Genomic DNA, 27,809 nt, shown 5'->3' with positions numbered 1-27,809 from the left:
CTAAAGACAGTGAGGACACCACATAGTTTGGCCATGGGCGGCTCTGCTATCACCTCCGTAGCATCTTGTTGCAGTGCACCTGTCCCCTGCAGGAGGCCACGGTGGAAACGTGTCACGATGGAGAGAGCACACAGGCTTGAAAACGCTTCGACCTGGTCTAATGGAAAAAGCCCATATGTATACTATTTTTGTAGTGTTATTAGTTTTTGTGCATTTACTTTGTGTAGTGTGCATATGCTGCATCTGATGAGAGAATAGTTGAGGGGCTCTTGAGTGGAAGTCTGGATCAGGAGCTGAATAGAGTTACTATGACACCAGAGACAAGCACCTCCACTCCAGCAGCATCTTCTGTTTCTCCCTCCTTCCCTGCTGCTCTGCTCTCAATCAGCCTGGATTTTCTTCACGTTGTTTCTCCTCTCTCCTCTGTCTTTTTTTTTTGCCCTCTTTAGTTTTTCTATACAGTCTTTGATTTGGTTGAGCTCCTGTGCTAGTATGAATCAATGTACCAGCCCTTTCATGTTCCTTCTGATTCTCACATTTTGTATTTTTATTCTTTGTCTTCCTGTTTTTTTTAACCAGACAACCGTCGTGCAGTCCTGGAAAGATCTCGCTCACGGCACAACGCAAATCACCAAGCTCGATGATCACCCGCGCCTACTATAAGACGCTAGATAAGTGCCAAAGAGGGCTGCGAGGAGGAGACCTAGAAGACATCTGAAGGAGGGACAGACCACCCCTTACTGTGGCACATACACAAACTCCAAGGAATCCCACATACACACAGCACCAAGTACAGAACAAACAAGCCTAAAGAAACTACACAGAACTGAAGAATCTGGCATTTCGTTTTCATCCAGTTCATCAGACGCCTTACATATTTATTCAAGAATTGTTCATCACTTTAAATGTTTGTGTCCTCTCTAGCTGGTTTGATATTAAAAACAATACATTTTAAGGTTACTGCAGAGAAATGAAATGTTTTGATTGTTTGAAAATCCATTTTCATTCTTGCAAGTCTAAGCTTTCTACTTTAATCCTTCTGTAATCAAAATACTTCACACTCAGATTTGACGTGAAACATGTATTGAACATTGCAGTGTACTGAAGAAAGAAATAATGCCAAGAAGGACTGCAGAGTTCATTCGCGTGAACATACCACACACCCTTTATTTTGCAAACAAGCAGCGGGGCAGCTGTCCTCTAAATGGAAAACAGGGATTTAACACCCGTGTTGGCAAGCCTTCAACCTGCTGATGTTTTCTCGAGCAGCTCACCAAGCTCTTATCAAAGAGGGAGTAGTTGTTTAAAATTTCTTACTGCCAGTACCTCCTTCAACCAACATCAAGACAGTTTTCACAACAGCCAGTCGTCTCCATAAATCAGCTCATTGCATATACCACAAAGCCACAAGAGCTGGCCCCCGTCTGTACCGATATTTCAGAGCTTGTGACTCATGGATTTTGAAACTGTAATCTCCATTTTGACAAGATGCATTTTATTTTTAGTTGTGTAATATCTAACATTGCCTTTGGGTGCTGATCTGTCCCAAGGTCGCTTTTGCTTTTAACATGAGAGACTGACACATTTTTAAATGCATCTAACTGCCTGGAGGAGCTAACATGAACTTTTTGACCTTTCCTGTGATCAGGTGTTCAGCAAGGAACACGTGGTTATACGACAACATTACCATCATTTTATTATTAATCTGTTTGAAATACAATAAAGGCACAGGCCAACAATTAATCCATCAACTAGCAGTTAAAAGGTTTGCACTTTGTCTTTCATTTGGGTTTTTAAACACTGGAATCTCCAGAAAAAGAAAGAAAGAAATTATGGTAAAATTTTGAACGAGGTTGAAATAACAACTGTTTTTATAAGCAACCTATTGTAGTAGCTACTGAAAGGCAGTGCTGTCATCAGTGCCTGAAGTAGGACTTGTCTCTATGATTACAAAACAAAAATGAGGAGATACTTGCTTGCAATTTAACATGTGTTTAACTTTGTGAAAGGGTCCGTTTTATCCCAAATGTTGACCTTTTCCCAAACCTAACTGAAAAAAATAATATGTATTTGGTAGAACATGAGACATGATTTTATATAAATATGGAAAACCCCTCGTAGGTTCCAAAACATTTAAATTCATCTGATTGAATGTATGAGGCCAAACAGGGTTTTAAGACCACCAAGAGGTGGGATTTGTGTAATTCTTCTACCTGGACAAACTCTAAACAGTCACCTGGTGTGTGGCGTTTGAGTACGTGATAGTTGAAACTTTGCTGTAAGCTTGTTTCTCTGTATGGGCTCACTGTCACACAGTTTCACGTGAACTATTTATTCATGTATTCATGCCTAGGGTGGCCCTTGTTCCCTTACTTCCCTAAACTGTAAGCAGATGCTACTAAAAACAACCGCTGAATCCACATGGAGACCGGGCACCAGCAGAATTATCGACTGAGGGGCACAGTAGACGAGATGATCCTTGTCTTAGAAAGCGAGTCTCCAAACGCCCTCCGATTCCCCAGCACTAAGGGCATAAGCAATCATTTTACCTTAAGACAGGTTACCATACTAATAACAGAACTCAGCTGTAGGCTTTGTGTGTGTCTGTGTGTTTCTGTTTGGGGCAATTGTCTGTGTGCACCATGCCAGCTCAGTAATCGGAACAGGAACTCAGGCAAAATAGGATTCCATGTGCTTGACTCCTGGGCTGAATAGATGGAGATTTTTTTCATTTAAACAATCTGCCAGTGCAGCTTATGATGTGTCTGTTTCATGATGCCTCCTCTCCCAGCCTGCGTGCTTCTAAAAATGCAATTTTACACATCATCTCGGCTCAAGGTGCACCCACAATACTCTGAGAAGTCTGCATATTTAAGAAGACAATAATTCTCCTCTGAATATAAGGTTTGAGCAGTCATACAGAGAAAGCAGAGAGAATGAGGTTTCTGCATAGGGGATTCTGCATTGATGGGAGTTTTAAAGACGTGTTGCACACAGCACAGAGATTGCAGTGATTTTTCTTTCCTTTCTAGTAGATACTTGCCCTTTGCCCTCAGCACAGTTTCAAGCAATTAATAGCGGCCATTGTTTTATCAGTCGTCCAACTACAGTGATATTTAGTGCTTTTACGCCTTTATGATTGGATACTGTGTAGGCTAAAACAACCAGTGGTTTGTGGTTAGCAGTAACGCTATGTTTTTCTCACAAAATTTGACTGAATTATTCTTTTTTTGCTCATTTTAAACAACTTTCTTCCATATTTGCCAAGTGTTTGTTTAGCTTTTTTTTCTCCACACTATGAAAAAGACTGTACAGACAAAAGCTTTTTTAAAAATGTAATTGTTATTTCAACTTTGATCCAATTAAGGAAATTTGATGTTATTATGATAGTCAAGTGTTATTTCTTATCAAAACACTCATGCATCTTTTTAGAGATGTCATTTAAAAATCTGTTTTGTAATGATTCTGATGTGCACCGTACTGAGCTAAGCGCTACAGTGTTTGCCATTATAGAAGTTCCAGATCATCAGTGTTCACCTTGAATACGTATGGTGTTTTTGAATGATAGCAATGGGCGAAAACAAGACACTTCTACAATGGCAACATTTCCATTGTCCCTGTGAGTGATTCATGTGTTTCTCCCCCATTACCATCTTGTAGAATATTCAGAATAATGTGTTTTTTCTAGAAAAATAGTAGAGAGTCCATTGACATTGAACCCGAATTGGTCTGCCATGTTATTGTGGAAATCAGCATATCGGCCCATCCTCTTACTGGTTGTTACTAACAAACCTCAGCTGATGATGTTCTCGTTGTAATGGTAAGAATGGCAAGGCAGGGGTATAAAGGTAAAGGTGCCATTTCTCTGCAGTGGCAAGTGATTCAATGAAAAGTGGAAAGAAAAGTTTGAAATGTTACTTACACTCACTGACTGTGCACTTTACCTCACAAGTTATTCTGCTCAGGCGGAGAAAGATTTAAGATTCGTAAATACAACATTGCCACTAACAGAGTGAACTATTTGCAAAGCATTTCTTTTGGTAAATAGTTCCCAGCTGCCACATATCCAGTTCTTTCCGACTTTGTTAGCGCTTACTATTGATTTGTGGAAGAACAATTGTGGCTGAATCAACAAACAATGTTCATAACTGTTGACAAACCCTGTCCAACCATGGTGTGTAAGCTGCCATATCCCTGCCTACCTTTCTTGTTGTCACTGAGTATGTTTTATTGTCATAAGAAACATTTATATTTGTAACATTTTAAGTTTATTTGTATCCTTAGAAACATGAAAAAGCAAAATGGTTATGCACACTGTCCTTCCATAAACTATGTAATGGAATATGATACTAAATAATAACCACTTTGTTATATAAACTCATTTCTGTGAGCTTCTTTGTCTCTTATTCTTTTGCCAGTAGACTGTTTTTGGATTCACAGGTCACAAGTATTTCTTGATCAAGTCTTCACCTTTTGTTTTGCCGTATACTCGGGTCTAAAATTATATCTTCAGTTCATTTTATAGCATGGCAGAAGATACCTGCTCCTCTGACTTATGGACAGAGCTTACAGAGAGCTCGAGGTTTTACTACATGATAAATGAGACAGCTCCTACCTATAAAAGCAACATATTTGGACCTTGGTGTCCTCACTGCTTTATCTTGCACAGTGTCAAAGGCAAAGTGATAATGCTGTCATGTCTAATGGCAGCTTAGGGAAATTACAGGCGTCTGAAAACACATTTCAAGGAATTTTTCTCATTTTAATCATTTTGCAGACGTTTCTCTCTACCGTGACTTCAGCTTATCTCCACTTATGTTAGACAACGGGGAAAATCAGGGTAGCAATGCAATCATTTGTTTATTATTTGATACTAAAGAATTTTAATTTGTTAGCCGGGGAAACATTTTCTCTGGAATTTCTCTTTTATAGGCAGTCAAAAAATATGCAGCTTAAATCTGTGTCAGGCAGTTTGAGTTTACAGTTAATAGCAGAGTCTTTTTTTTTAGAGCAGCAATTTATGAAAAAAATTAACTCTCCATGATGTGTTCCCATGTGATCGGTTCGTGTCAGTCTGTACGAGTCCCACTAGCGAGCGTCAAATTGTAGGGCAGGGCTGCTCCTGTCCTAAGCATTTGCTTTACAGCCCACCAACCACCACCACCAAGTCTGCTCACATGTAACGGCGTGTTCTCTCCGCATGTGCCATGTCCCACATCCCAGCTGCAGCATGACATCATAAAATAAGGGCTGACATCTGTAAGTATACCTCCGGTCACAAGGAGCTCTCTCCCGCTCCTCCTGTGCACTCGCACACAGAAATACGCAACGCTTCTCTCGACGAATCTTGGGACTGATCTTCTCTGAGCCTCTTCTCCTCCCAGTGTGCAGCCAGACAGATGGAGATTCATCTCTCAACAAGCTGTGATCTGTGTTTAGAGATGTGTGCTGCAGAACACAACTCTAATTAGGTTTATTGTTGATCTAGGGAGGTTAATTTGTACTTGGCTGCAAGTGCTAAAGAAGGCCAACCTAGTTCCTTACGAGGCACCAGCACTGCAACCATAAGAAGGACAGCTTTTTTATCTTCTTGACTTTCGAGGTGATTCAGAATTATTATGCCCCCTTGCTATATTTGTCTAGTCCGGTGTAATTGCGCTTTGTACCAGGCTGAGAGATCTGTCATGGCCGGGGCGGTAGAACTGGAAATGAGATACTAGAAGTGTGTTTGTCTAATGAGCTTAGGGGTACAGTTGTGTGGATGTGGCAGGTATTACTTATTTATTTTATCCTGTTTTCTTTTTTCTTTTCTTTTTTACAACCTCCAGGTAAGTAGCCTTGTCAAACTCTGAGAGATGAGCCTGGCCCACACAAGTTTTTTTTTTTTCTTGCCACCTTCTTTCTTCACGCTATACACAGTCGTGTTTCTAATGCACTCTGTGACAGATCAGTTGTCAGCGGGAATACAACATAATTATGTTTCATTTTGCATTTCCGCCTAATGGAATACGCAAACATTATGGAGATGAGACAAAGCAGGCAGTAACGATTCCCTCCTTACCTGAGCTAATTCTGTCTGAGGAGAAATCTTATTCAAGCAGCACTTTGCGCTTAGCCATGGCACTTTGATAAAATGCATGCATGTCCAGGGTGCATGGGTGTCTAAATAAATTTGCCTGTAAAAGAATTTACTTGTCTAATGTTCTGCAGGTGTGTGCCATTTGTGAAAGGAACAGCTCTACCTATAGGCCTGTTTGGTACTTTGCTGCTTGAGCAGCATTGCACATTTGTCTTGGTGTATGTGCCATTAACAGCTCAGTGTCATGAGCATGTAAGACTTACAGTTAATGTGACCACCACAGTAGTGCTGCACTGAAAAATGCACCTATTTTCTTTTAACTCAACAGGATGGAAGTCATCAGCTTTGCACTGTTTAGAAGCTAAACTTAAATATGATGCCAATGGTACTTTACCCACTGTTCTGCTATGTGAGCATAGACTGCACATTGATATGTAAACTACTTGAATGAAAGGGCAATAGCTAGCAGGAGCGCTACTGCAAACTAAAGCTTTGATTAACAAAATGTAAATGTTTTTGACTGTGACAGTAATCGGGATGCTGGTGAACAACAGGATAAATGGGGTGGCTGTGGCTCAGGTGGTAGAGCAGATCAGCTACTGATCGGAAGGTTGGTGGTTCGATCCTTGGCTTCCCCAGTCTGCGTGCCAAATATCCTTGGGCAAGATACTAACCCCGAGTTGCCCTCCGATGCATTCATCGGAGTATGAATGTAGCTTACGTTGCACTTGAGTTTAGAAGTGGGTGTGAATGGGTGAATGAGGCAGTTGTATAGAGCGCTTTGAGTACTCTGGGAGAGTAGAAAAGCGCTATATAAGAATCAGTCCGTTTACCATAAAAAGTTAGTCTTACTTATCGAGAGAACTGAAGAGCTGTCTTCTCCCAGTGTCTTTGAATACAACCAAATACTAAACCAGCTGTAGTGGAGGTGGAGCTGACTAAGAAATGTGTGCACTGTATGCTCACAGTGCCCTGATTTTTTTATTTTTTATTTTAAATTTCACTTTAAATGGGACCACAAGTTTTTCAAATGAAAATAATTTGATGCTGAATACGAGTGAAAAGCAGAGACTGGGACCAAAAACCATTCAGGAGAATGTTTACAAAGTTAATGAATCAAGTGAAAAATTGGCTAATTTTCCCAAACATAATCTTGAGTGTCACCACCTGCTGCCTATGAGGACAAAAAGGCCGTTTTAAGGCACTTGTTCAAAGGCTTTGCTTCTCAGACCCAGATACTACATTTATGATTAATATAAAGCATATATATATAGTTAAGCTATAATTGAACATAGTGGCCAAACTGTGTAGCTACAAATTCATTATGTAATACGATCGCCCAAAAGGCATTTCTATTACATTTATTGGAAGGGCTGTTAAGCAGTGAATAAATTTTTCTGAGCATTTAAAACTCCACAATCCCAAAGACCCCTTCATTATCAGAAATTGATTCCTTTAATCCAGTAACTATCAGAAAGACTTAAAAGCTGTGTGATTATATTACCTAATTCTGTTCATATGTGTGTGGAGCCTAGGGGAAATCAGGGTAATATTCTAGCAGGAATCATTTTTCGTATGCTCTTGGCTGAAAAGAAAACTACTGTTCATGCTTTATGGGCCCATAAATGAAGAAACTTGTGGAACACTGCATGTCGCGTGACAGAAACGGTGAAAGAAAAATTGACCATAAAATGAAATCACTGTGGAATTTTCATACAAAGCCATGAGGTGGCATTCCTCATGGCTCTGAACAGAGAAAATAAAAGTTAAAATAAAACTTACTACAGTATGCTGCATCAAAGGTTTTATTTTTTATTATTTATATTTCAAAATGATTTTGTTTTAGTCTTAAGGCATTGCATTATTAGGCACAGGTGACAGGTGGTTGCCAACACAGGTAGTCATGTGGCTAGCTATCTGCTAAGCTTTGCATCCACCAATTCGAGTCACTGTTGGAACTCTGGTCTGTATTCATGGTGCCGGTGGCTATCAGAGCATTTTTAATGTGGTTATTTGAGGACTGCTTGTGATTAATTGTACTATAACCACTTCAAGAAGTCTGTGCTCTTTATGATGCTGCACCCATAAAGTGTGTTTGCATGCATCAGCAGATAACTTACTCCAAACTTTAGTGGGGACTTGAAAATAAGAATGCAAACCACGGGGTAAATATGTGTCAGGGTGTGTCCATCTTTTATATACAGTCTATGGGTAAATGTCAGAGCACCACTGTGCTAAAGAACAGTTTGACACAGGTGCTATGACTGTAGCCATGCGGAATAGGAGTTGCAACTAAAGATTATTTTTCTTTGTCAACAATTTAAAAGGCCAAGGTGATGTTTTCAGCTGCTTGTTTTGTTTGGCCAACACTGCAAAAAAATTCTTCAAGTCAAAAAGAAATTAAACCAACATTAAAACAATGGAATGTTTTGGCATTTTTGACAAAAACAAATGAATTTTGCGCTGACTGATTAATTCCCTGAGCCGTATAATGAACTGGCTTCTATGCAATAATGTCTACGCTGTCTGCTCACTTCTTTGACTTACTCAGCACTCAGAATCAGATGTATGAATGCCTCCAACTATCTGACTGTAAAACATTTTTCACTCCTGTGTTGTTCACTTGCAGACGTACAAGCATTCTCCCCAGATCTGCCCTCTATCTCTCTCTTTTTTTCCCCTGTCGGCCTTGGAGTCACTGGAAGTCACTTATCACTGTGTTTCTGCAGTTTTCCTGCTCGAGTTCCAGAGTTTTACTACTTCTAAATCAATACATCTTTTTTATTTGTTTGTTTGTTTGTTCTGAGTACATGAAAATGTAAAATGACCTAGACAGCAGATGTATCTTTTACCTCGCTAGGCTTCAATGGCTGGATACTAGCACCGTGTCCAACAATCCCGGCTGACGTTGAGTGATGGCAGAATATACCGAAAGTGGTGAATTTAATACAGAAATTTTCTTGCAGGAGTGTGTGCTTTGCAATGGATCAAATTATTATACTGCATGCCCACAGATGAGAACTGCTGGTACTCCTGCATTCAGCATGGCATTTCCATGATCACAGTTCATTGCTTCACCTTACTGTATGTCTTCTTTTTTCCTTCCTGCCTCACCCCACTCAGGAGACATGTCTCCCAGCAGGGAGAGGGTCAGCTCAGAGGAGACTTCAACCTGTCAGAAAAAATTCACATCTAGCCCCTCATGCCTCTCTTCACCATCCAACCCTTCTGTCTCCCACATCTCCAGCGCTCCCTCCCTGGCACCCATCACTCCTCTTTTCCTCTGCTACCCTCCTCTTCTTGCCATTTGATTCAGATCACTGAGTTAGCCTGCGTCTCCTTTGTCTGAGGCCCCATTTTGCCAGGCAGATGGACAGGAGGAGAGAAGATGGACTCACATCGAGATATGCGCGTGTGTGTTTATGAGATGGAAGGAGAAAAAGAAAGGGAGGAGAAGTGCCGAAACTTTTCTTGGAGGTAAAAATGTCAAACAGCAATGAAGTGAGGAGACTTTTATCTGTCAAACCTGTATGAGGTCTTGCCTTTCAGGCTACTGAGTGACAAGGCTGCAGTTAAAAGAGAGCTGAGATGCGAAAGTGAGGGCGACAGAATGAGTTTACCTCTCATTCAGTTGGCTTGTCATACAGTATCAGCCTTATCTGTACATGCCATATTTTACCACAGCCAGTGTTTTACATCAAAGGATTTCTTTTAAAAGTAAAGCAAAAAAAAAAATAATGGACCATTAAACGGTTGCTTTAAAAATAGCCAACAAGACCAGGATTAGTAATCAAATATGTTTTTTTTTCTAGCTGCGTGATCTTTTGAAGTTACAATATGGCCAAAGAGTGGTTTCAAATGACTGACTCACTGTATACTCACTGACATGCCCTACATAGCTTACTACTAAGCTCATGCTCTTTGCCCATAGCAGTGCCTCCACACACAACGCAGACACAGGCCTAAGAATAGAGGCGGGATTGATGGAAAAAGGAAAGAAGGGAGCTTGGTAATTGAGTAAGTGCCCTTCTGGATGTGGAAGCCTGAATAAAAGTATTTTTATAAAAAGCCTTTCTTAGGATCATTTCACTCAAAAGTACATAAAAGCTCTTTCAAAGTTTCTCTGTGTTCTTTGCCCTCAACTGAAATAGTCCCTGCGGAGAATGCAGAAACACACAAACACTCACGCACTCAGCACTGAAAGACGAGGATAAAAGGGTTGACCCCACGGATGCGAACATAAATGCATGCGCATAAATACACACGCACACACACACACACACACGTGCTTACATACACTCATAAAAAATAGAGGCCATTCCATTCAGGCCTGTTTTTTTAAGCTTTGCATTTTAACCCAAGTTTATTAATAATGCTCTAGTTGAAACATAACAAGTCATTTTGCGCAGAAAGGTTTAAAAGTGTGCAGCCAAACAAAGTAGACCGGTGGAGAACTACAACCTGCAAGCGAGGGGAATGACCATCAGAAAAAGAAGGAAATACTTCATTTAACAAACAAACAAACTTTGGTCATTCAGCTGTAGACAAGTTAGAGAATAAAGAAAAGATGAAGAGGAGCTCCTGTAAACAGGAAACAAACCTACAAAATGATGTAAAACAACGTGGCATTATTTTTGAGCGATATAAAAAAGAAAAGTTAAGAACTTCCACCCATTAATGATTCACACTGATTTTCAGGTGATGATTATTTTTAACATTAATTAATCTTATGTTTAAAAAAAAATCTCAGCTCTGTGTAGTGTGTCACCACTGATGAAATAATGGGAAAAGGTTTGCCTCTCGAGGCTTATTTATACAATGCTCTCAAGATGAAGTGCACGTGTAGTTCATTCTCCTCTACCATCACCACAATCACCATGAGCATTACTGCCAGCGTTACGCTGTGCTATAATCAACAGAGGCTGGAAATGTGGCAAGAAAAGAAAAGAAAGGAGCAAATTTCCAATTCGTAAACTTAAATCAAACAATAAAAGTTTCTAAATCTAGGAGAAAAAAACTTTGGTAGAAGATACATTGATCAATGTGTTCGACCTCCAGGATCCATACTGCTCGTTTTGTTCTGAGTCAAGACTGCAAACAGAAGTCATGCAGAACAAAAAGTCAGGTCTTAGCCATATTGTTGATATGAATATCACAAGACAACATAAAATCCAAATGAAAATATTTGTATATGTTCTTGATGAACATAAGCACCAATCTTAAAGTTTTGATGAATGTCAGTTTAGTTAGTGGCTGTAGGCAAAATGTATACATAAAACACAGTTTTTTTCTTTTAATTGTAATTGTTTTGACATGTTATATTTAAAAAAACCCCACGAATGATTCTTAAATTTCTTAACAGCTTGACAGTTATATTTATGGCTGTAACAAGGGAGTTTACGTTCTGTGTTGCTATATCATAGCATGACATGAATAGTAAATGTACTAGAAATGTATTTGTAAGTAGGGCTTGTGGAATGGTGTAGGCAGGAAGTGTGTAATTTATTTCTAGTGTGCAAGAAAAAGGGACCAAAAAACAAAACAAAATAAATCCAACAACAAGAAAAGTCAATAATCAAATGAGCCAAAACCTAAAGGTAGCGGTTATCGGGCAGCTATCTACCATAACAGTACTGCCACAAACAGTGTCGTCAAGGGTCACCCGAGGTCTGTATTGTGCATACTATGTTAAAAAATCACAACTGCCAATTGTTTTCTGGTAATTACTTATGCATTAGTTTCATTTTCACACATCGCTTCAAGTTTGTCACACCAAGCTGACTCACTTACTCAAACAGTGAGTGACAACTGTATCTGAGTCATACACGCCCTTCCTCTGGCCCCCGTCTGTGACTGAATATGCCACACAGCATGTCAGTGCTCAGGTGGCAACAGCAGCTTCCCTTGTCCTGGTTCCAGTCTGCTGTGGTGGTGTGGTGGCACGTTCCCTGCATGTGCACATTCACCTGCATGGGCCCGCATACCAACGCTGGAGTTTTTGGTGTCACCACATTATGCTGTGTGCTCCTACCCTGCCTGTGATGTGCCCTTCTGGAGAGCAGTGGGAGTAACACAAGGTGACTGTTGATATTAGGATGTAGCATTTGCTACGCTGGGGCGCCTCCCTCATTGGTATTTCATGTAGAGCGCCGCCGCACTCGTCACGTTTCATAAACTTCCTTATTATTCACTGGCGGGGAGTAATTTTGTTCTGCCGCTCGCAGTGAAAGCAAGATAGCAGGAGAGAGGGAGGGATGACACTCTGAAATCCTTCTAATAATCATTTTCGCTCTTCCTCATACATGAACTTGTTTATCCGAAGACCAGGTGGTTGAGTGCCACTCACCTCCCTCCACAGCTCAAAAACACACTCGCTTCTGTGAATCCTGGGGGTGATCATCTGTGATTCCCCATCCAGTTGCACTACCTCCATACAGTGTCTCATCATAATCAGTGAGCTTTCTGGAGCTTAGGAAAAAAAGGAGTTGTCAGAAAAGTGACACATGTAGTTCTAGCTAAGGGAAACATAGACCAGGCAGTATCCCCTAGGTCCCACTGAGCCCTGAAATCCACAAAGAGCCATGGATTTGTGCCCTCTGATGCTTATGGCACCAATGAATTGCTTAAGTGCGCACCATATGCAGCAGGAAGCTTTCCTCGCACACGTCCTTGTATATCTTTGTTTCGTTGCAGAACGTGCCCATTAAGCTCAGCATAGCAGTGAGAGTTTTTACACCAAGCAGGTGGCCATGTTGTACTCGGCCAGAAAGCATAAAAAACAGCCTGCCCCCGGCAGCTGCCTGGCCATAAAACACATTTATACTATGATGTCCATGCCCATCCCTAAAGCGTGCTTCAGGGTACTGGGCCAAAAAAGTAAACCCTGGTATATCAGATGAACTTGAGTCAACTTTAAGTCAAAAAGAAAAGAAAAAAAACCCCACTTTGACCTTTAAAACAGAGTTCTTCATAAGTGTGAGCTCAAGCATGCAAAGTTCATCATATATATACAGGACCATAAAATAAAGTACATAGGAAACGGCATCTTCTCTTCAAACTTTCTGTGTGACTTTTCCTTTACCCCTTTCTATTTTCAAGGGGTTTCTTTGTTCCTGAATACCAGACCTCCCCTCTTTCTTACTTTGTTCGAGAGTAAAGTGCCAGTGAAGTTGTCCCTGAGGCAGCAGATGCATTGGAGCATAAAGTGTGCCACAAGGTGGACTGGCGTATTAATGGAGTCCGGTTAGAGCGGCTGACCTGTGAAGCAGTACGGTCAGCTGCTAGGTGAGCACGCCGCTGCTGTAAATCCCAAACAGGCGTCCCCTGTCTCTCTCTCTTTCTCTTCTCCGTCACGCCTATCAACCACCACTTCCCTTCTATTCAGCAGCCCCCGCACTGCTGCTAAGAGAATGTCAAGTCAAGCTTTGTTACCGAAGGCTGACAGAGTGGTCAATAAGGTTTGGATGTTCCAGGTTAAAGCCGTAATCGCCACAGTTTTCACTTTCCTTTCAGCCCATAATGACAAATAAAGAATAATTTCAGTTTTAAGGATTGCATTCATGTTTCCAGGCGGAGTCGGGATTCTGCTGTGTTAGATTTATGACCAACATGAGGCTGGTGACTAATGGTATAGCCCGCTGGGACGCTATGATCTCTCTCTACCCTGGATTTCTGGACCTATGGGTTTTTAACCTTTAAACAGCCAGAACTCATGGTGACTTTAAGACAGGAAAAACAAGACACTTACAATGGAAAGCTTATAACATGTAACATTATAATGAATTTTGTTAGTTTTACACATAATAAATTAATCAAGGCTACAAAAAAAACTTGTTCTGAGTATTAATCCCTTTTCAGTAAAAGCAATTGCTTTTATAGTCCCAAATGAGCACATTGATCACGCAGAATGTTTGTGTAAATATGTCTTTGTAGTTTTGTCACGATTTTTTTTCCCTGACAGACTGTCTCAGGTCACCTCTATACACGGTATGTATCAGTTTCTATGCCCATGTCTAACCCCATCTCCAGAATTTGCTTTCAATAATGTATAAAAGAGGGCACAGACTTTGCATGTATTGTCAGTACCAAGACATGATCCCTGACATCTGGAGCCCCACACAGGGCTCATACTGAATGATAATGGCTTCCCCCACTTTTGATGAATTATTAAATTCAAATTGTTTTGCAAACAAAACATATTTGTTAACACAATGAAATCTGGGGTGAAAGCTGGAGCTTCAATATTTAATTTTCACTGTAGACAACAATATAGCCTTTGGCCAGTTTCTAGTACATAATTAATGAAAGGGCAACAGAACTAACAACACATATAAAACGACAACTGCTGTCATATGAGTGCAGGTTTTACCGCTATAAATACAACTACCAGTACTTTGATTCTACACTTCAGCATTTGCATTTTACACATGCTGATGAGATGATATTTTAAACAAAGACGGAAAATTTTTGAGAATTCTAGGAAAAACAATATTCCACTGCAGTGTCAATGGCTACGTCCCTGTTATCGTCTTTCACACTGGAAGCAAGTCGCTCATCGCACGTCGTTTTGTTTTTGACGATCGGTTGTCAGTAGTAATTCAAGGCTACGGTTGCCTGGGTAACCCTCTAACATATTTACCACCCTGTTTAGATGTGACTAAGCGATATCCTTCACTCTGATTGGCATTCACGTCAATCGCTCATGTCAAAGTTAAGGAAACTTTAACTTTGCATTGCCAGCGCTTGTTTCATCTGTGGTTTCTATGGTCTCGATGAGCTGCAAATCTCTTCCTGTGTGGCTTAACTTTTCATTCTTCTGTTGTTGATCTCACTGTAATCTCCTCATATTAAGGCCTTATGAGTGGCTGAATATCAATGACTGAATGCTGTTATGGTGATATGTGATCAGGCTGATTAATATTTAATCTTCTGTTAAAAGGTTGCCCTCCTCTTGATTCTGCACTCTTTCCTTCAGTCTCCGGCATCCCATTGAGAGAATAAGCTGGCACACTGAATATCAAGTGGCTGATTGGGCCTCTCATTGTAGACCCTGGCAGACCTTAGTTGCCAGATGTGCTTGTCCATTGGTGTCAGCAGCAGGATTTGTCTCCTGGGTTTGCAAGGGTTTGTCGGGTTGGACAGACGGTGAGGAGGAGATTGCAGAGTGAGTGCTGTCCCTCACTGGGGCCTGCCACTCATTCTGTCTTTTTCTCTGTTCATCACTGCCAGGAGACTGCTGATGCTGGTGCCCGGTGTCTGTACCTATCCTATGGTGCCATCTCCCATGCTACGTACTGCACCTGGATAAATCTCTTGACATCTCCCATGTCTGTGATTGACATTATTCAGTGAGTTTTTTTTTTTAAATAATCATACCACAAACATTAGCAAAGTTGGACCTCAGTGATACATCTTGGATCACAGAGGTGCACACAAGTTGATGAATGTGCACAGCACAGGAATGAAAGAAAAGCCTTTTTAATTTTTCTGTTGATTGCGTTTGTTGCAGAATGCTACATGGCACAGTGTGAAAGCCATACATAACAAGGTATAATACTGAGGTGTGTGAAGGTTGGAGCCTTGAGGTTTTTTTTATCTTTACTTTGTCCTATAACTCTGCTTTTCCTCTGGGTAATGAATAGAAGCTGCTCTGTTATGAAGTGAAGAGGAGCAGTTTGCTGCTGCATTTGAGGGGCACCTTCCTACATTTGATTATGTGTTTCAGACCTTGGAGAGCTCATTTAGACATACTTTATTGTTTCCAGCAGTACCTCTCAGAAGCACTGAGGTGGTGCTGGTTGCTATGGAGGATACAAGAAAACGATGTGGTTGTGCAGACGGGATATGGAGAGTGGATGTATGTGTATGAATGAACGTGTGTGTACGTTTCAGGAAAGGTGTCTGTGTTAACCGCTAAATCATCCCTGCACCAAGGTTTTTTGCATTGTGTGTTTGTTGTGTGTGTTTTGAAGCAGCCAGCAGAGCGGGGTAGGGGATGGGGGTTGGAACATCTGCACACAGTGGCACAGGCCTTCTGCCTTTACACACGGCTCCTGCCGAGCAACGCTTCACGGCCTAGCAGGCTGTGACCTCCCAGAGGCTCCAAGGGAGCTCTTCCTCTTAAAAGCCAGCTGTGCCTCATACTTTCTGCCCGCCAAATATTCCACAGTCCAGCTGTTCACCTGAGAAGTATGGTACACAACCCTCTCACTTCCTTTTATACTGCTGGAGAGTCATCATGCAGGTTTAAGAGAGCATTGAGCATAACACCTGTGTCTTCTTTGTTGTTACTGCCAAAGCAACAAAGTTGCCCTCTTACTTTGTGTTCCGAGTTGTACGGTTTAGGTTTTTCAGATATATGTAATATAAAATTAACGCAAAGTCATTTGACACATTTCTTTTTGATAAGGTACAAGATGTAGAATATTTTCTTCCTCCTCATGAATTCTTTGTTCCCGTGTGTGACCTCAGTTTAATATGTGGATGTTTAATCAGTCTACCTGTCTTCAAGACAGTTGAGTCCACTTTTAAGTGCTTTTTATGTGGTTTTCTTTTAAACGTCAATCTGTTTCAGATTCAAATAAAAATAGATTATCTTTAAAAGGCCTTCCATATTCTTAATCAGATGAATATCTTTGTGCATGTGATGAGGAGACTAAGTGAGTAAAGTGAGAAATGTGTGACTGGTTTCAGAGCATGCAAGGTAACACTTTGATGTTTTCAGAGTCACATTAAAGGATACGCTTGGAGCAATAACATTTAGCCGCAGAATTACACCGAGTCTCAAGAATAGTGGAAGGTTCATCAACTGAGGCTTCTGTTATTGTGTCAGAAATAGTCTTGACTGATTTGTCTTATTTGTGTCTTTGGTGTCAAAGTCTGGCTTCAGTGAATAGAAATAATCTTTGTGATTGATTTTTGGTTTTCAACCAGAGGAATTCATTATATGGTCATTTGTGAGCATGTTCTGGAGCCTTGTACTCTATCAAGACTTTAATTATTTCAATGACTGTGACTCAGGTGATGAATACGATGTATTTTGAGGTCTGAGTTTAAATTAGCCGTTTATTATTAAGGGTTGCATGACTTTGTATAAACCACCTGTTGCTCTCTAGGTAAAGAAAAATAAAGATAAAGCAACTAAATTCTATAACGAGACATCTCACCTCTGCAAACACGAGGTGCACATAGACTGCTCACCTGGAAGCACATTAATATTAATTAAGGGAATTAATATTAAAATTAATTTTGCCTAATTAATTGTAGCACTGTAGATTTATATCCAAAACTGATCTAGTGTACTGGAAAAAGAAATTTACATGATTGGTTTTTAAGAAATTTGAGCAGCCTCAGACAGGTGGCATCTTCACAAATGCTTACGGGGGAATAAACAGTTAGAATTGTGTAACATGGTAAAAATTCAAGGTTCTGCCTGCACTGTCTATAAAGTACAGTGAATAACAACTGCAGAATAAACACACACGCACACACACACTGCATGTCCAGCACTCACAGAACGCTCCAGTAGCCCCTGGCCATTCTCTGAGCTCTCTCATCAACAAGAAATATCTCTCCTGTTCACTGGGTGCATTTCTTCTCTTTTTTTTTTTACCGTTCTGAGTAAACTTTAGACACCACTGCTTGTCAAAATCCCAGGAGATCAGCAGTTTAAGAAATACACAAATCAGCCCATCTGGCATCAACAATCATGCCAGGGTCCACTTGCTCTGCTCATTTAAACTATAAGTAGAATATACCATGGCAGAAGTTTTATATCCCTTACATCTGTTCACAAAGAAAAAACAGATGACATTGAGCTGAGAAATAAGTTGACACTAAAAGCGGATACTGCCATCGAATGACACAGCGGCTACAAGCACATATCAAAACAGACGATTTGCCCTTTTAAAGGATCGGAGGGTCAAAGTAATTTTTGCTTTGCTCTTCAGGATTTCTTGGATGAAAATTAGGGGAAATAGTTTAAGCGGGCAATCAGAAATTAAAAAGTGTAATGCAGTCTGAGGTTAGTAAGACTGATAATTGCAGATATCTAAGCAGTCAGTTCATCCAAGGATGAAGAGTAGTAGGTAAAAGAATAACCTACACGCTCATTTAAGTTAAGAGTTCTAGCTTCACAATGATTCATGACTGCCATACCAATGATATATAGGTGCCCCCACTCCCTGTCCTTTAATTTATGAGCAAGCATGTTTAATTTGTCTGTGGCTTAATTTGGCCCATATACTGCATGTGACGTATGAATATGTTAAGCAACTGATGCCTTACACTCCGTAGCAGTGGCTGACTGAAACGTATCCTTTGGCACAGACACCTTCACTGTCATCTGTCCAATCTAAGTGACCTGGCAATTAAGCTAATAAGTGAAAATGGCACCTTCCCAGTGCAGTTTTAATGAGCACCATGTTGAGCAGAGGATTCTGTTCATGAAGAACTGTTAATGGGCCTCTGATTCCCAGTAATGAGGAAGAAATGGTAAATGCACTTGAACTAAAGGCACCTCGTAATTGGTCCATGGTTCATAGTTTAGCAGAGTCTTATTGCGATCTTTCAATGTCAGTCAAGGTTTTGAGAAAGGTTTTGACACAGATGATCAGGAGCTGAAATACAAATGTGTGAGGTGTCTGTCTCTCCAGGGCTGGCTCGTGGAGGCAGGAGACTATACAGAGAAGCCCAGACCTCTCTGTCCCCAATCACTTCCTCCAGCCCATCTGGGGGAACACCCAGGCGTTCCCAGGAGAGCAAAAAGATGTATTTTCTCCAGCATGTCCTTGTTCTGCCCCGGGGGCCCCTCCCAGTAGAACGTGCCTGGAACACCTCACCTAGGAGGGACCCAGGAGGCATCCTAGTCAAATACCCAAACTACCTCATCTGGCTCCTTTTAATGCAGAGAAGCAATGGCTCTGTTCTGAATCCATCCTGACTGAAGCCCTTGCCCTTTGGAGGAAGTTGATTTCTGCCACTGGTATCCATGATCTCATTCTTCTGATTACTATCCAGTATTGTAACTAGAGTTGAGGGTCAGGGTGTAGGTGGGAAACCAACACCTTTTCTTTAACACTAAGCTCTCTTCACCAAAATGAACCCGTACACCATTGCCATTCCTGCAGATGCAACCTCAGTTTATCTGTCCAAGGTACCTAAACTCCTCCACTTGGGGCCTGCACATCCATAATACTGTGGTGTTGAATCATCATTTTAACATAAACACAAGGAAACAAGGCCTATTGCATATATTTTGTTTCTTGGGAGGATCAGCATGTCCACTGTTAATTGCGACTCGATAGCTCCAGTGTCCTTGAACCAGACATTCAACCCAAATTACAATAAGATAGCTACTTTGCAGAGCTCCTTGACCAGTGTGTGTGTGAGTATCCACATGAAAATTCAATAATAATAATAATAATAATAATAATAATAATAATAACGTCATATCATAGTGGATGCCATGATTTCAGAATACCATAAATTATCTGTAAGGTGGTCCACCCCATTCAGCGAGTATTTATACTGGATATACAATAGGTACTGTTTGGTTTCCTCAACAATCTTCCTTTTCCTGCCGTAGTAACTGGAGGTTTTGCATTGTTGCCATGCTTGGTGAGGCTTCCATTGTATGTAAAAGCTCACTAATAGAACCCAGTGGGGCATCATTTCTATTCCACTCATGATGAAGACGTCCTCTCTCTCTCTCTCTCTCTCTCTCTCTCTCTCTCAGACTTGATATTTTTCTCTTGGCTCTCCTCTGCTCTGCCTGTGGGGCTGTGAAATGTCTCTGTCTGAGGAGAAGGCCCCCTCGTCCCTCTGGAAGCCATTAGAGAACCTTTATGAATATGTGCTGAAAGGGTGCTTTTTTCAAGGGTGGGGACTGAGTGGGTGGGTAGTTGAGGGGGATTTGTGTGGAATGCTACTATTTACCTTAGATTTTCTTGTGAAGCACACATGACTGGATTTCTGTACATCTTTTTTTAGAGCACAGTTTTATGCTTTCATGTGCTCTCTGAGTTGCTGGTGGTGCAAGTGAAGTAAAGTACCTGCACAGATGTTTTACTTTCAGGATCTATTGCTAAAGTTCTTTTAAACTTCTGGCCTTTACAGACAATGGAATTCCTTTTGATACCTTGTTGTATATATTCTGTTCTTATCTACTTTTCCTTGGCTTTCCTACTGACTTTTTAGTGAGGGAGGGTTGAGTATAGTAAAGTTAACTCTAGGCACAAACAGAGTGAGTGCATTGTGTTGGTAAGTGCTGCTCAATATAAGTGCATTTTTGAAAGGAGTAAGGATGCAACAGGGTTCAATTTTAGTGGCTTTTATGCATTCTGTCCCCATGAAATAAATATCATATTTTAAAAGCCTGTATGTAAAATTGAGCCATGGTTAAATATTCAGGATGTTCTCGAAGAGACAGTGGCCAGGATGTACAAAGTGTATCACTTTACTTGTGGAATCTAGCCCTAAATCTGATTGCTTTGACTATGTACTCCTACTGGTAAGCCTGTGGCAGATTGTGTTAGCGTATTAACAGTGGTGCTTCTAGCAAGATCAACCTACTGTGGTTATTTTTCCCTCTTGTGGATCCTTGCTCTGTGGTAACACGATCTGATTATGAACAGCTATGAATGCAGGCTTTAAAATGGGAGAATGAAAGAGGGAAGGTGGTGGCAGCGGTGGTTGCCCTCTGCTTCTGTATCTAATTAATTGCAGAGAGGGCAACTGTTTTGAGTGCTACCTGATGGTTTGGACTGCAGGCCCGCCTGGGTCAGAAGAGTGCTCCTGTGCTCATGAATCATGCTGCTGGGAATAGGAGCCCAGCTGAGGTCCAGTGGAGAGGGGGAGGGGGGGCTAAGCATTGCTACAAAGGCCTCATCCACATCACAGAGGTCCTTTGGAGCTACTGCTAGCTCAAACAATCAATCAGAGACCATTCTATTGTAATTACACCCAGGGAGGCACCGCACTGAGCTGCCCACACCTTGCAGCACATACCCCTTCTCTTCATTCCTCCCCCCACCATCCAGTTCGCAAGTCTGACACTCTTTTTTTCTTCCCACAAGCCCTACTATTAACACCCCTCCTCCCCCAAATTTCTGTTTCTTGCCTTTGAGTGTGGTCCTCCAATTGCCCTCTGTTTTGAACTAGCAGTCACAAGCCACCATTGCTGTGTACCAGCGTTGCACACAATTATATGCGAATGCATGAATATGCACACGCACCACACCATGCTGCAGATTATAGGGAAAGGAGAGAGGTGGACTGATGGTGTCCGTGGGGGGTAGAGAGATAGGAGTATGTAGGGCACAGTGTGTGAATAAAGTAATGATTTCTCCTTCACACCTCCCTTGCTAATTAGTGCAGGCTGCCTGCTGCCTTGAAGGGGGCGGTGTCTAGCGAGCCCTGCTATTTGTCTTGAAGAATTACCGACAAAGAATTCACGTCGCTCCTTAATCCCTCAGATACTGGATGAAATTCAGCATTTAACTGACTGCAGCCACCTGTCAATTTGATTTAATGATTGCAGTGATCATTTTTATCCTCCACTCCTCTCTGCAACCATGCAACAGCGATGTGGCATAAGCTGCATCCCATTTTACCGCCTCTATGAGTCTCCCGCTACAGACTATAAATGTGTCTCCATATCGCAGCGTCCTCTTCACAGGTGTCAGGCATATTCCCCCATCATCTTATATGTGTCCCTCACTTCCTTACAACTGTTGTTACCCTATGCATTTGTAAAGCTGTTAGTGTAGCGGGGACATCTCTCAGTCTCGTGTCAAGCTGCAAGAATGATAGCAACAGTGTGCATAACATTTTCAAATGATCAATTCTATGTATTAACTTTATGTATATCTTGTCCCATCAGATTGCCATAATTAGCAAACAGGTCTCCGGATGATGGCATTTAAATCATCTTTTTAAATTATTTTGTTGAGTTCAAATCAGATTTGAGAGGAATTTAAGGAGTGCAGAAATAGTTTTAATAGATTTTCAGGGAAAAACAAACAAACCAAAAAACAAAAACAGAATAGGTGTCTAGCATTTTAAGGACATGTGATAGGTGTTTGTGTGGGAATCCCATTAACATTAGCCTGAGGAGAATCTCATCTCCATAGCAGCTGCCTCTGATATGCCTGCTATGGTACAACAAAGAAGCCAATCATTAATGTCAGCAAGAAAAAAAGAAGTATTGTGTTTCCCTCGAAGTACTCCTCAATAATGATGTCCATTTCCCTGCATTTACTATTTTTTCCTACTAGACTAATAAGATGGAACTTAATGATGTCGTTGGGTATACTCTTTGCTGCATTATCAAATAGTAATACCAAACAGCACAGAAAAATATAATTTTGATAAGAATTGAGGAAATTGAGGAAATTGACTTGAGTTCTTGAGTTGACTTAATATTGTACGACGAACAGACTACAGTTATGTGAAAAATAACGTTTTCACATGACTCTATGTCGTCTTGTGAAAACAGTATTTTTCACATCATTGAACAGCGTGAAGACGTAACATGACAGCATCGACTTCTTGCAGTTCATAAACACTTTTTGTAATTTGGTGTTTCAAAGCCTGAGCCTGGGTAAAGAGTTTTTACCAACTACTTATTTTAAGGAAATGTGTTTCAAGTAGGATTTTTAGAGCACATGATGGATAAAACTAATTTATAATTTGGGCTTCAGAGCACCTTGTTTCCAAAAACATGTGACACTGTGCTGAATGGAGTAAAAAACTGACTCTAAAGGCTTGCAGTTAATTTAAATCCTATATTTAATTTAAAGTAGACTGCAGATTTGTGTAGTGTTGAAAAAGACCTTGTGGAACATCTTAAAACTAATTAGGTATTGTCAGCAGGTCAGCAACATGACTCGATAACTTTTGAAGTAAACGAGCAGTTCACCACTAAAACTGCTGCATAATTTCATCAAATTACTCAGTTTCTGAGTTTCTGAAAATAGAAAAACAAATTTAAATGTCAGTGATTTTCAGACCCTCATGAAACAAAAATGTGTATTTCATCATTTGGGATCAGGATACTTCAGAAAGACATTGTCGATAAATACGCGTATAAGATGCACCCAGCAATTAGTTAAAACTTTAAAATTAAAAACTCATACACAGACATAAGCAAGAAACTGAAGTTAGGTGGAAAACTGTTCTGCGATCTGACAAATTAAAATTAAAAAATTATTTCTAATTCCTTTCAAAATCATAGACCTTCAATCCTTCAGACTGAAGGGGACATGGGTCATCCAGATTGTTATCAATGCACTGTGTCCATAACCAGCATCAGTGATGGTGGTGGGGAGGGGTATTTTTGCACAATTGCAGCTCAACGAGAAAGGTTTGGGAAAAGCATGTGGCAGCACATCTTGTGAGTGCTTGCTTACTTGAAACAGACAAAGCCAAATCATTTTTTGCAAACATGATAGCATCGATTCAGTAAAGAAAAAGCACAGAAACCAAAAATAAAACTTGAAAGATGAGATTCTACACTGAACCTCAGTGTGACAATATATATACATATATATATATAGGGAGAGAGAAAGAGAGAGGGAGGAGGGAATGTCTAATATTTTGCCTACCTCGATCATCAGTGTGAGCAGACTAAATGCCATAACGACCTCTCACCAATGCAACTCGATTAAAAAACATTATAACCTTATTAAGGTAGGATTTACTGCAAGAATGTTGAATTAGAGTGAATTACTTTTAGCTATAGTAGGTGCACTTAATGAACTGGCAATTAAGAGATGTTTAATCAGTATAATGGGATTTTAGCTGCTTTAATTGCACATGTTATCCTCCTGGCTTAGTTTATTTTGCCAGATCAGTGCATGTGCCCTGACCATAAATTCTACAAGAAAGAGGTAAGACATATGTGACAGCCTGTTAGCTGTCACAGATATAGCGCTTACTAATCTTGAAAACTCTCAGAGGAATATGACACCCACATACCAGGCATGCCACACCAAAAACAAAGGCATCGTGCAAAAATACAAACATAGCAGTGCAAAGAACAAGCCTATTTTCAAGAATGCCAGGTTGGATTTCAAATGTCACTGTATCGCTATTTGTAGATCAGTTTATGTAAACATTTATTCTATACTAATACGGTTTTCTATGAAATGTGTGTGACTGTGCTGTCATGCTCTCCTTCCTTTAGAGAGCTCCTCTCTAATATCTCAGCAGCAGTTGGCTTAAAATGCTCCTGTTCCTCGTCGTGGTCCACATATCCTTAAATCATCGCACTGGCTTTCTGTGATGTACAAATGTGCTCTATAGATGAACTGACTTGACTTGACCCAACTTGGCCTCTCCATCTGTAAAACTCACACTTATATATAAAGACCATTCTGTGCCAAGACAAAAAGAACATTCTCCTACAGATGGTGTGCCACTGAACCGCTCTGTAATGCAGCATTGAGGCTGTACAGTATAAATGCCCCTGTGCCAGAGCCATATAAAATGGATGACACAGGCCTGGTCTAAGAGGCTTTGCCAAAGCTGTGGCTTACCAGTCTCACAGGTGTTAATGTGTGCTCTGTCTGCCACCCTCACTGAGAAGATTGGGCACCTCACTCACTTTCAACAACCCAGTTACCACCTCCAGTCCATTCACCGGTTTTTGCCATTTTTAGTGGATGTCTCTGAGATGTCGTTGTGAGTGAGTGACTGAGTAAGTCTGTTACTATGCAGAGTTGCACAGTAATTTTTTGTTTGGTTGTTTTTTTCTATTTTTTCTTGTTTTAATGACAGTAACCCTGACATTGGAAAAAAAAAAGAGGAAATGAGAGAAAAGCAGAGAAGAGGGGAAAACAATTTATTCCTGTGCCCATGGTAACAGTAAAATGAATAATTCCTTGGAGATCATCTTTAACAAAGCAGAGAGGGCTGGGAGGATTTATGGTCACTGTTGGTTATGTTGAGTTTTTGATTAGGGGCTTAAAAGGAATCCAAACATTTATCATCATTTTTTTCCTTTTCATAAAACACACTCAGCTCCAGCAAAAAAACCCAAACCACCCTGTGACTATCAGCATTGCTATTTGTCTGAAATCTTTGAGTATGTCAGGTAACACTATAATCTCACACCCTTTCAGCTTTTCCTTCTCCACCTATTTTTGTGGGATTTTGCTTTATTGCAGGAATACAATTCACAAGACAGGAATTATGGCATATCTTGTCTTGTGCACATTATGAATGATTAGGAGTGAAAGCGAAAGTGTCCCATCATGGGTAGAAGCTGCACATGAGAGATTCTCTGTTTTGCCATGACATAACAACCAAAACCACATTTTTAAAAAAAGAAGAGGAATATATTTTTTTTTTCCAGTATAGAGGCTTAAATTTTTATCGACTCAGAAACAGCTTTCTGTTTTTCCATTTTTTTTCTTTTTTTAAAAATCATTGGCTGAGGGAATTACATCACACTTACATCATGCTAAGCTATGAGGCTGTGACTGTTCAGTACTGCAAAACATATTTTGGGGGAAAAAGAAGTGGGTCTAAGCCACATGATCTTATTGGTAATTTGAGAAATATTCTGGTCAATACTAATCTATACAGAAATAAGTAAAATTAATGGAGCTGTATTAATGAAAACAGCCAAATCCTAATTCCACAAACAATACTGTAACATCCTTTGTCACCATATGAACAGTACATTTCGATGCATGTTAGAAAGCTTATTTAAAAGCTGTTAAATCTCTCACTGCTGCTTATGGATATTGGGCTTTAAGTGGGGAAGAGTGAAATCCCCCCTGTGTCTTAGTGAAAATGTGGGCCTTAGCAGACTGGATTTCAGCTCAATCGAAGCTGTAATTAGTCGTAATTTACGGGACAACTCCTCCCCAGCGACCCTGCTGTGCAGAATCCCCTGGCCACTTGGAAAGATCATGTTTTCTTGCACAGTGCATGGCACTCAAATGAACCACAACACAGCCATAATGGCTCGCTCCCCACTGATTTGCCCACCTTGTGTAAGGTAGCTGAAAGTCACTTCCTGTGATGTTCAGTGGAGCATACACACAGCTATTTCCATCTATTAAGATGTGAAGGAGCAGGAGTGCCCAAAGCCGCCATAAACACATCAATAACTGAAGCAATTGGACTCGCTGGCAAAGTTGGGTGTAATCTGAAGACGGTGCTACTCGGTGTGTCGGCACCATCGCTGGCTGAAACTGACAGTGTGTTTTTAGATCTAATGATGCATTTGCATGTATTTCTGTATGCCTGTTGTTGTTCTGAAATCAGTCCAGATGCAATTTGAGTGCATCAATTTAGAGTCCAATGTTACTCAAGCAACTAATGGACTCTCGGGCAAAATGAAAATTGCTTCCTAATGATCTGACTAAGCTTGATGGGTGAATCTAAATTGATTAGTGTGCTAACATGAATGTAATATGGAATTAGCCTTTGAGAAGTGATCACATTTTTCTGGTACTTGCTGACCTTATTACATTCTAGCATCCTGGTTATAGCTTCTTATTGTATGCACTTCAAACTTTTTGTATGTTGATCATACATAGATTATAGATGTTCTCATAAATACTTTAGAGAAGGTTTCTGTAGCTAATGCACGTCCAGCATGTATTTTCTTTTTGTATAGTGTTACTAATGAAAAGTGAAACTAGATTTTTTTTTCAAGAGTAAACTTTAAAATATGTTTCACATATTCATGCAGCATAAACTCTATGTACTGTTTATTCCATGCTTTCCTTGTACCATGCCAATTTTACTCATGCATTATATTCGGTTAGTTAAATATATATCGCATATGCATTCACCCACTGTCAGTGTTTGAGCTCACTGCCATTTTAGAAACACATTTTGACAGAGCCACAAATCTGGGGCTAAAAGATGAAGCCATTGCAGCAAATGCAATAGAGACAAGCATGTTTACAGTCTAAACATAGATTTTAAGTATGTGGCAACTAACACTTAATGCAGCAGATATATGTTTTTGTGTGGATGACCCATACAGTCTATGGCTGCAGCTTCCTAATTTAAAACCACTAAAAACTTTCCTAAAGCTTCAGTTAAACAGTGTATGGCTTTAAAATCACGGTTTGTGCTTAAGCAAAGGCATCTATCACAGTCATTGTTTTTTTTTTTTTACACTGTCAGCTAGTGGCTGGTTGAAAACTTCACTTGTTGGTGTGTTCAAGGACAGTCTGAAAAGCACTGTCTGTTAACAGTAATGATGGCAGTAATTCTAATACTTAATGGACTAAAATTTATGTTTTCACTACAATTATTGTGTCTGCACTGCAAAGACAAATTTACTTTTCTTTGGTTGTTTGAACTATACCTGTTGCTCTGTTTTTTTTCATCATGATATTTTTTCCCACCCTGTCACATTTTCTTCATTCTCAGTTCCATCTTCGCTACCCTGAGCCAATATTATTCTTGCCGTCCTTCTATGAGCCAATCAGTCTCTGACTCTTGTTTTGTTAAAGCTCAGTATTGTTCTTGTATTTTTCCTGTCAGATCATCATGAATACAACCCTCCTCTTCTCCCTCTTCACCTCAGAAAGTAGCATCTGAAGTCGCCACCCATTTCTGCTTCCTGCTAATTCTGCTCTGGCATCCTTAACATCCAGACCCAAATCCTGTCTTTAGTTAGGACACTGCTCTGCCTTATTATATTATAAGAATTATAGTTTATAATACTATATTTACTTCATTGTATTTTTTAATGTATCTTCTT

The 27,809-nt window shown here is 40.3% G+C and overlaps 1 protein-coding gene across 5 annotated transcripts in view; it reads left to right on the top strand.

The window, feature by feature from the left end:
• diaph2 (diaphanous-related formin 2) overlaps positions 1–4,392 on the top strand; it is a 346,148-nt gene extending 341,756 nt beyond the window's left edge. For all 5 annotated transcript variants that reach the window (XM_039620259.1, XM_039620258.1, XM_039620260.1 and 2 more), the window contains one exon: positions 580–4,392. In XM_039620259.1, coding sequence (XP_039476193.1) covers positions 580–644 — 65 coding nt within the window. In that variant the 3' untranslated portion in view covers positions 645–4,392. The remainder of the gene's footprint in view (positions 1–579) is intronic.
• Positions 4,393–27,809: the final 23,417 nt, after the last annotated feature.

The sequence above is a fragment of the Oreochromis aureus genome, linkage group 2 (genome assembly GCF_013358895.1).
Source record: "Oreochromis aureus strain Israel breed Guangdong linkage group 2, ZZ_aureus, whole genome shotgun sequence".
Classification (NCBI taxonomy): Eukaryota; Metazoa; Chordata; class Actinopteri; order Cichliformes; family Cichlidae; genus Oreochromis; species Oreochromis aureus.
The sequence above is the reverse complement of the archived record's forward strand: the minus strand, read 5'-3'. Positions and strand labels throughout refer to the sequence as shown.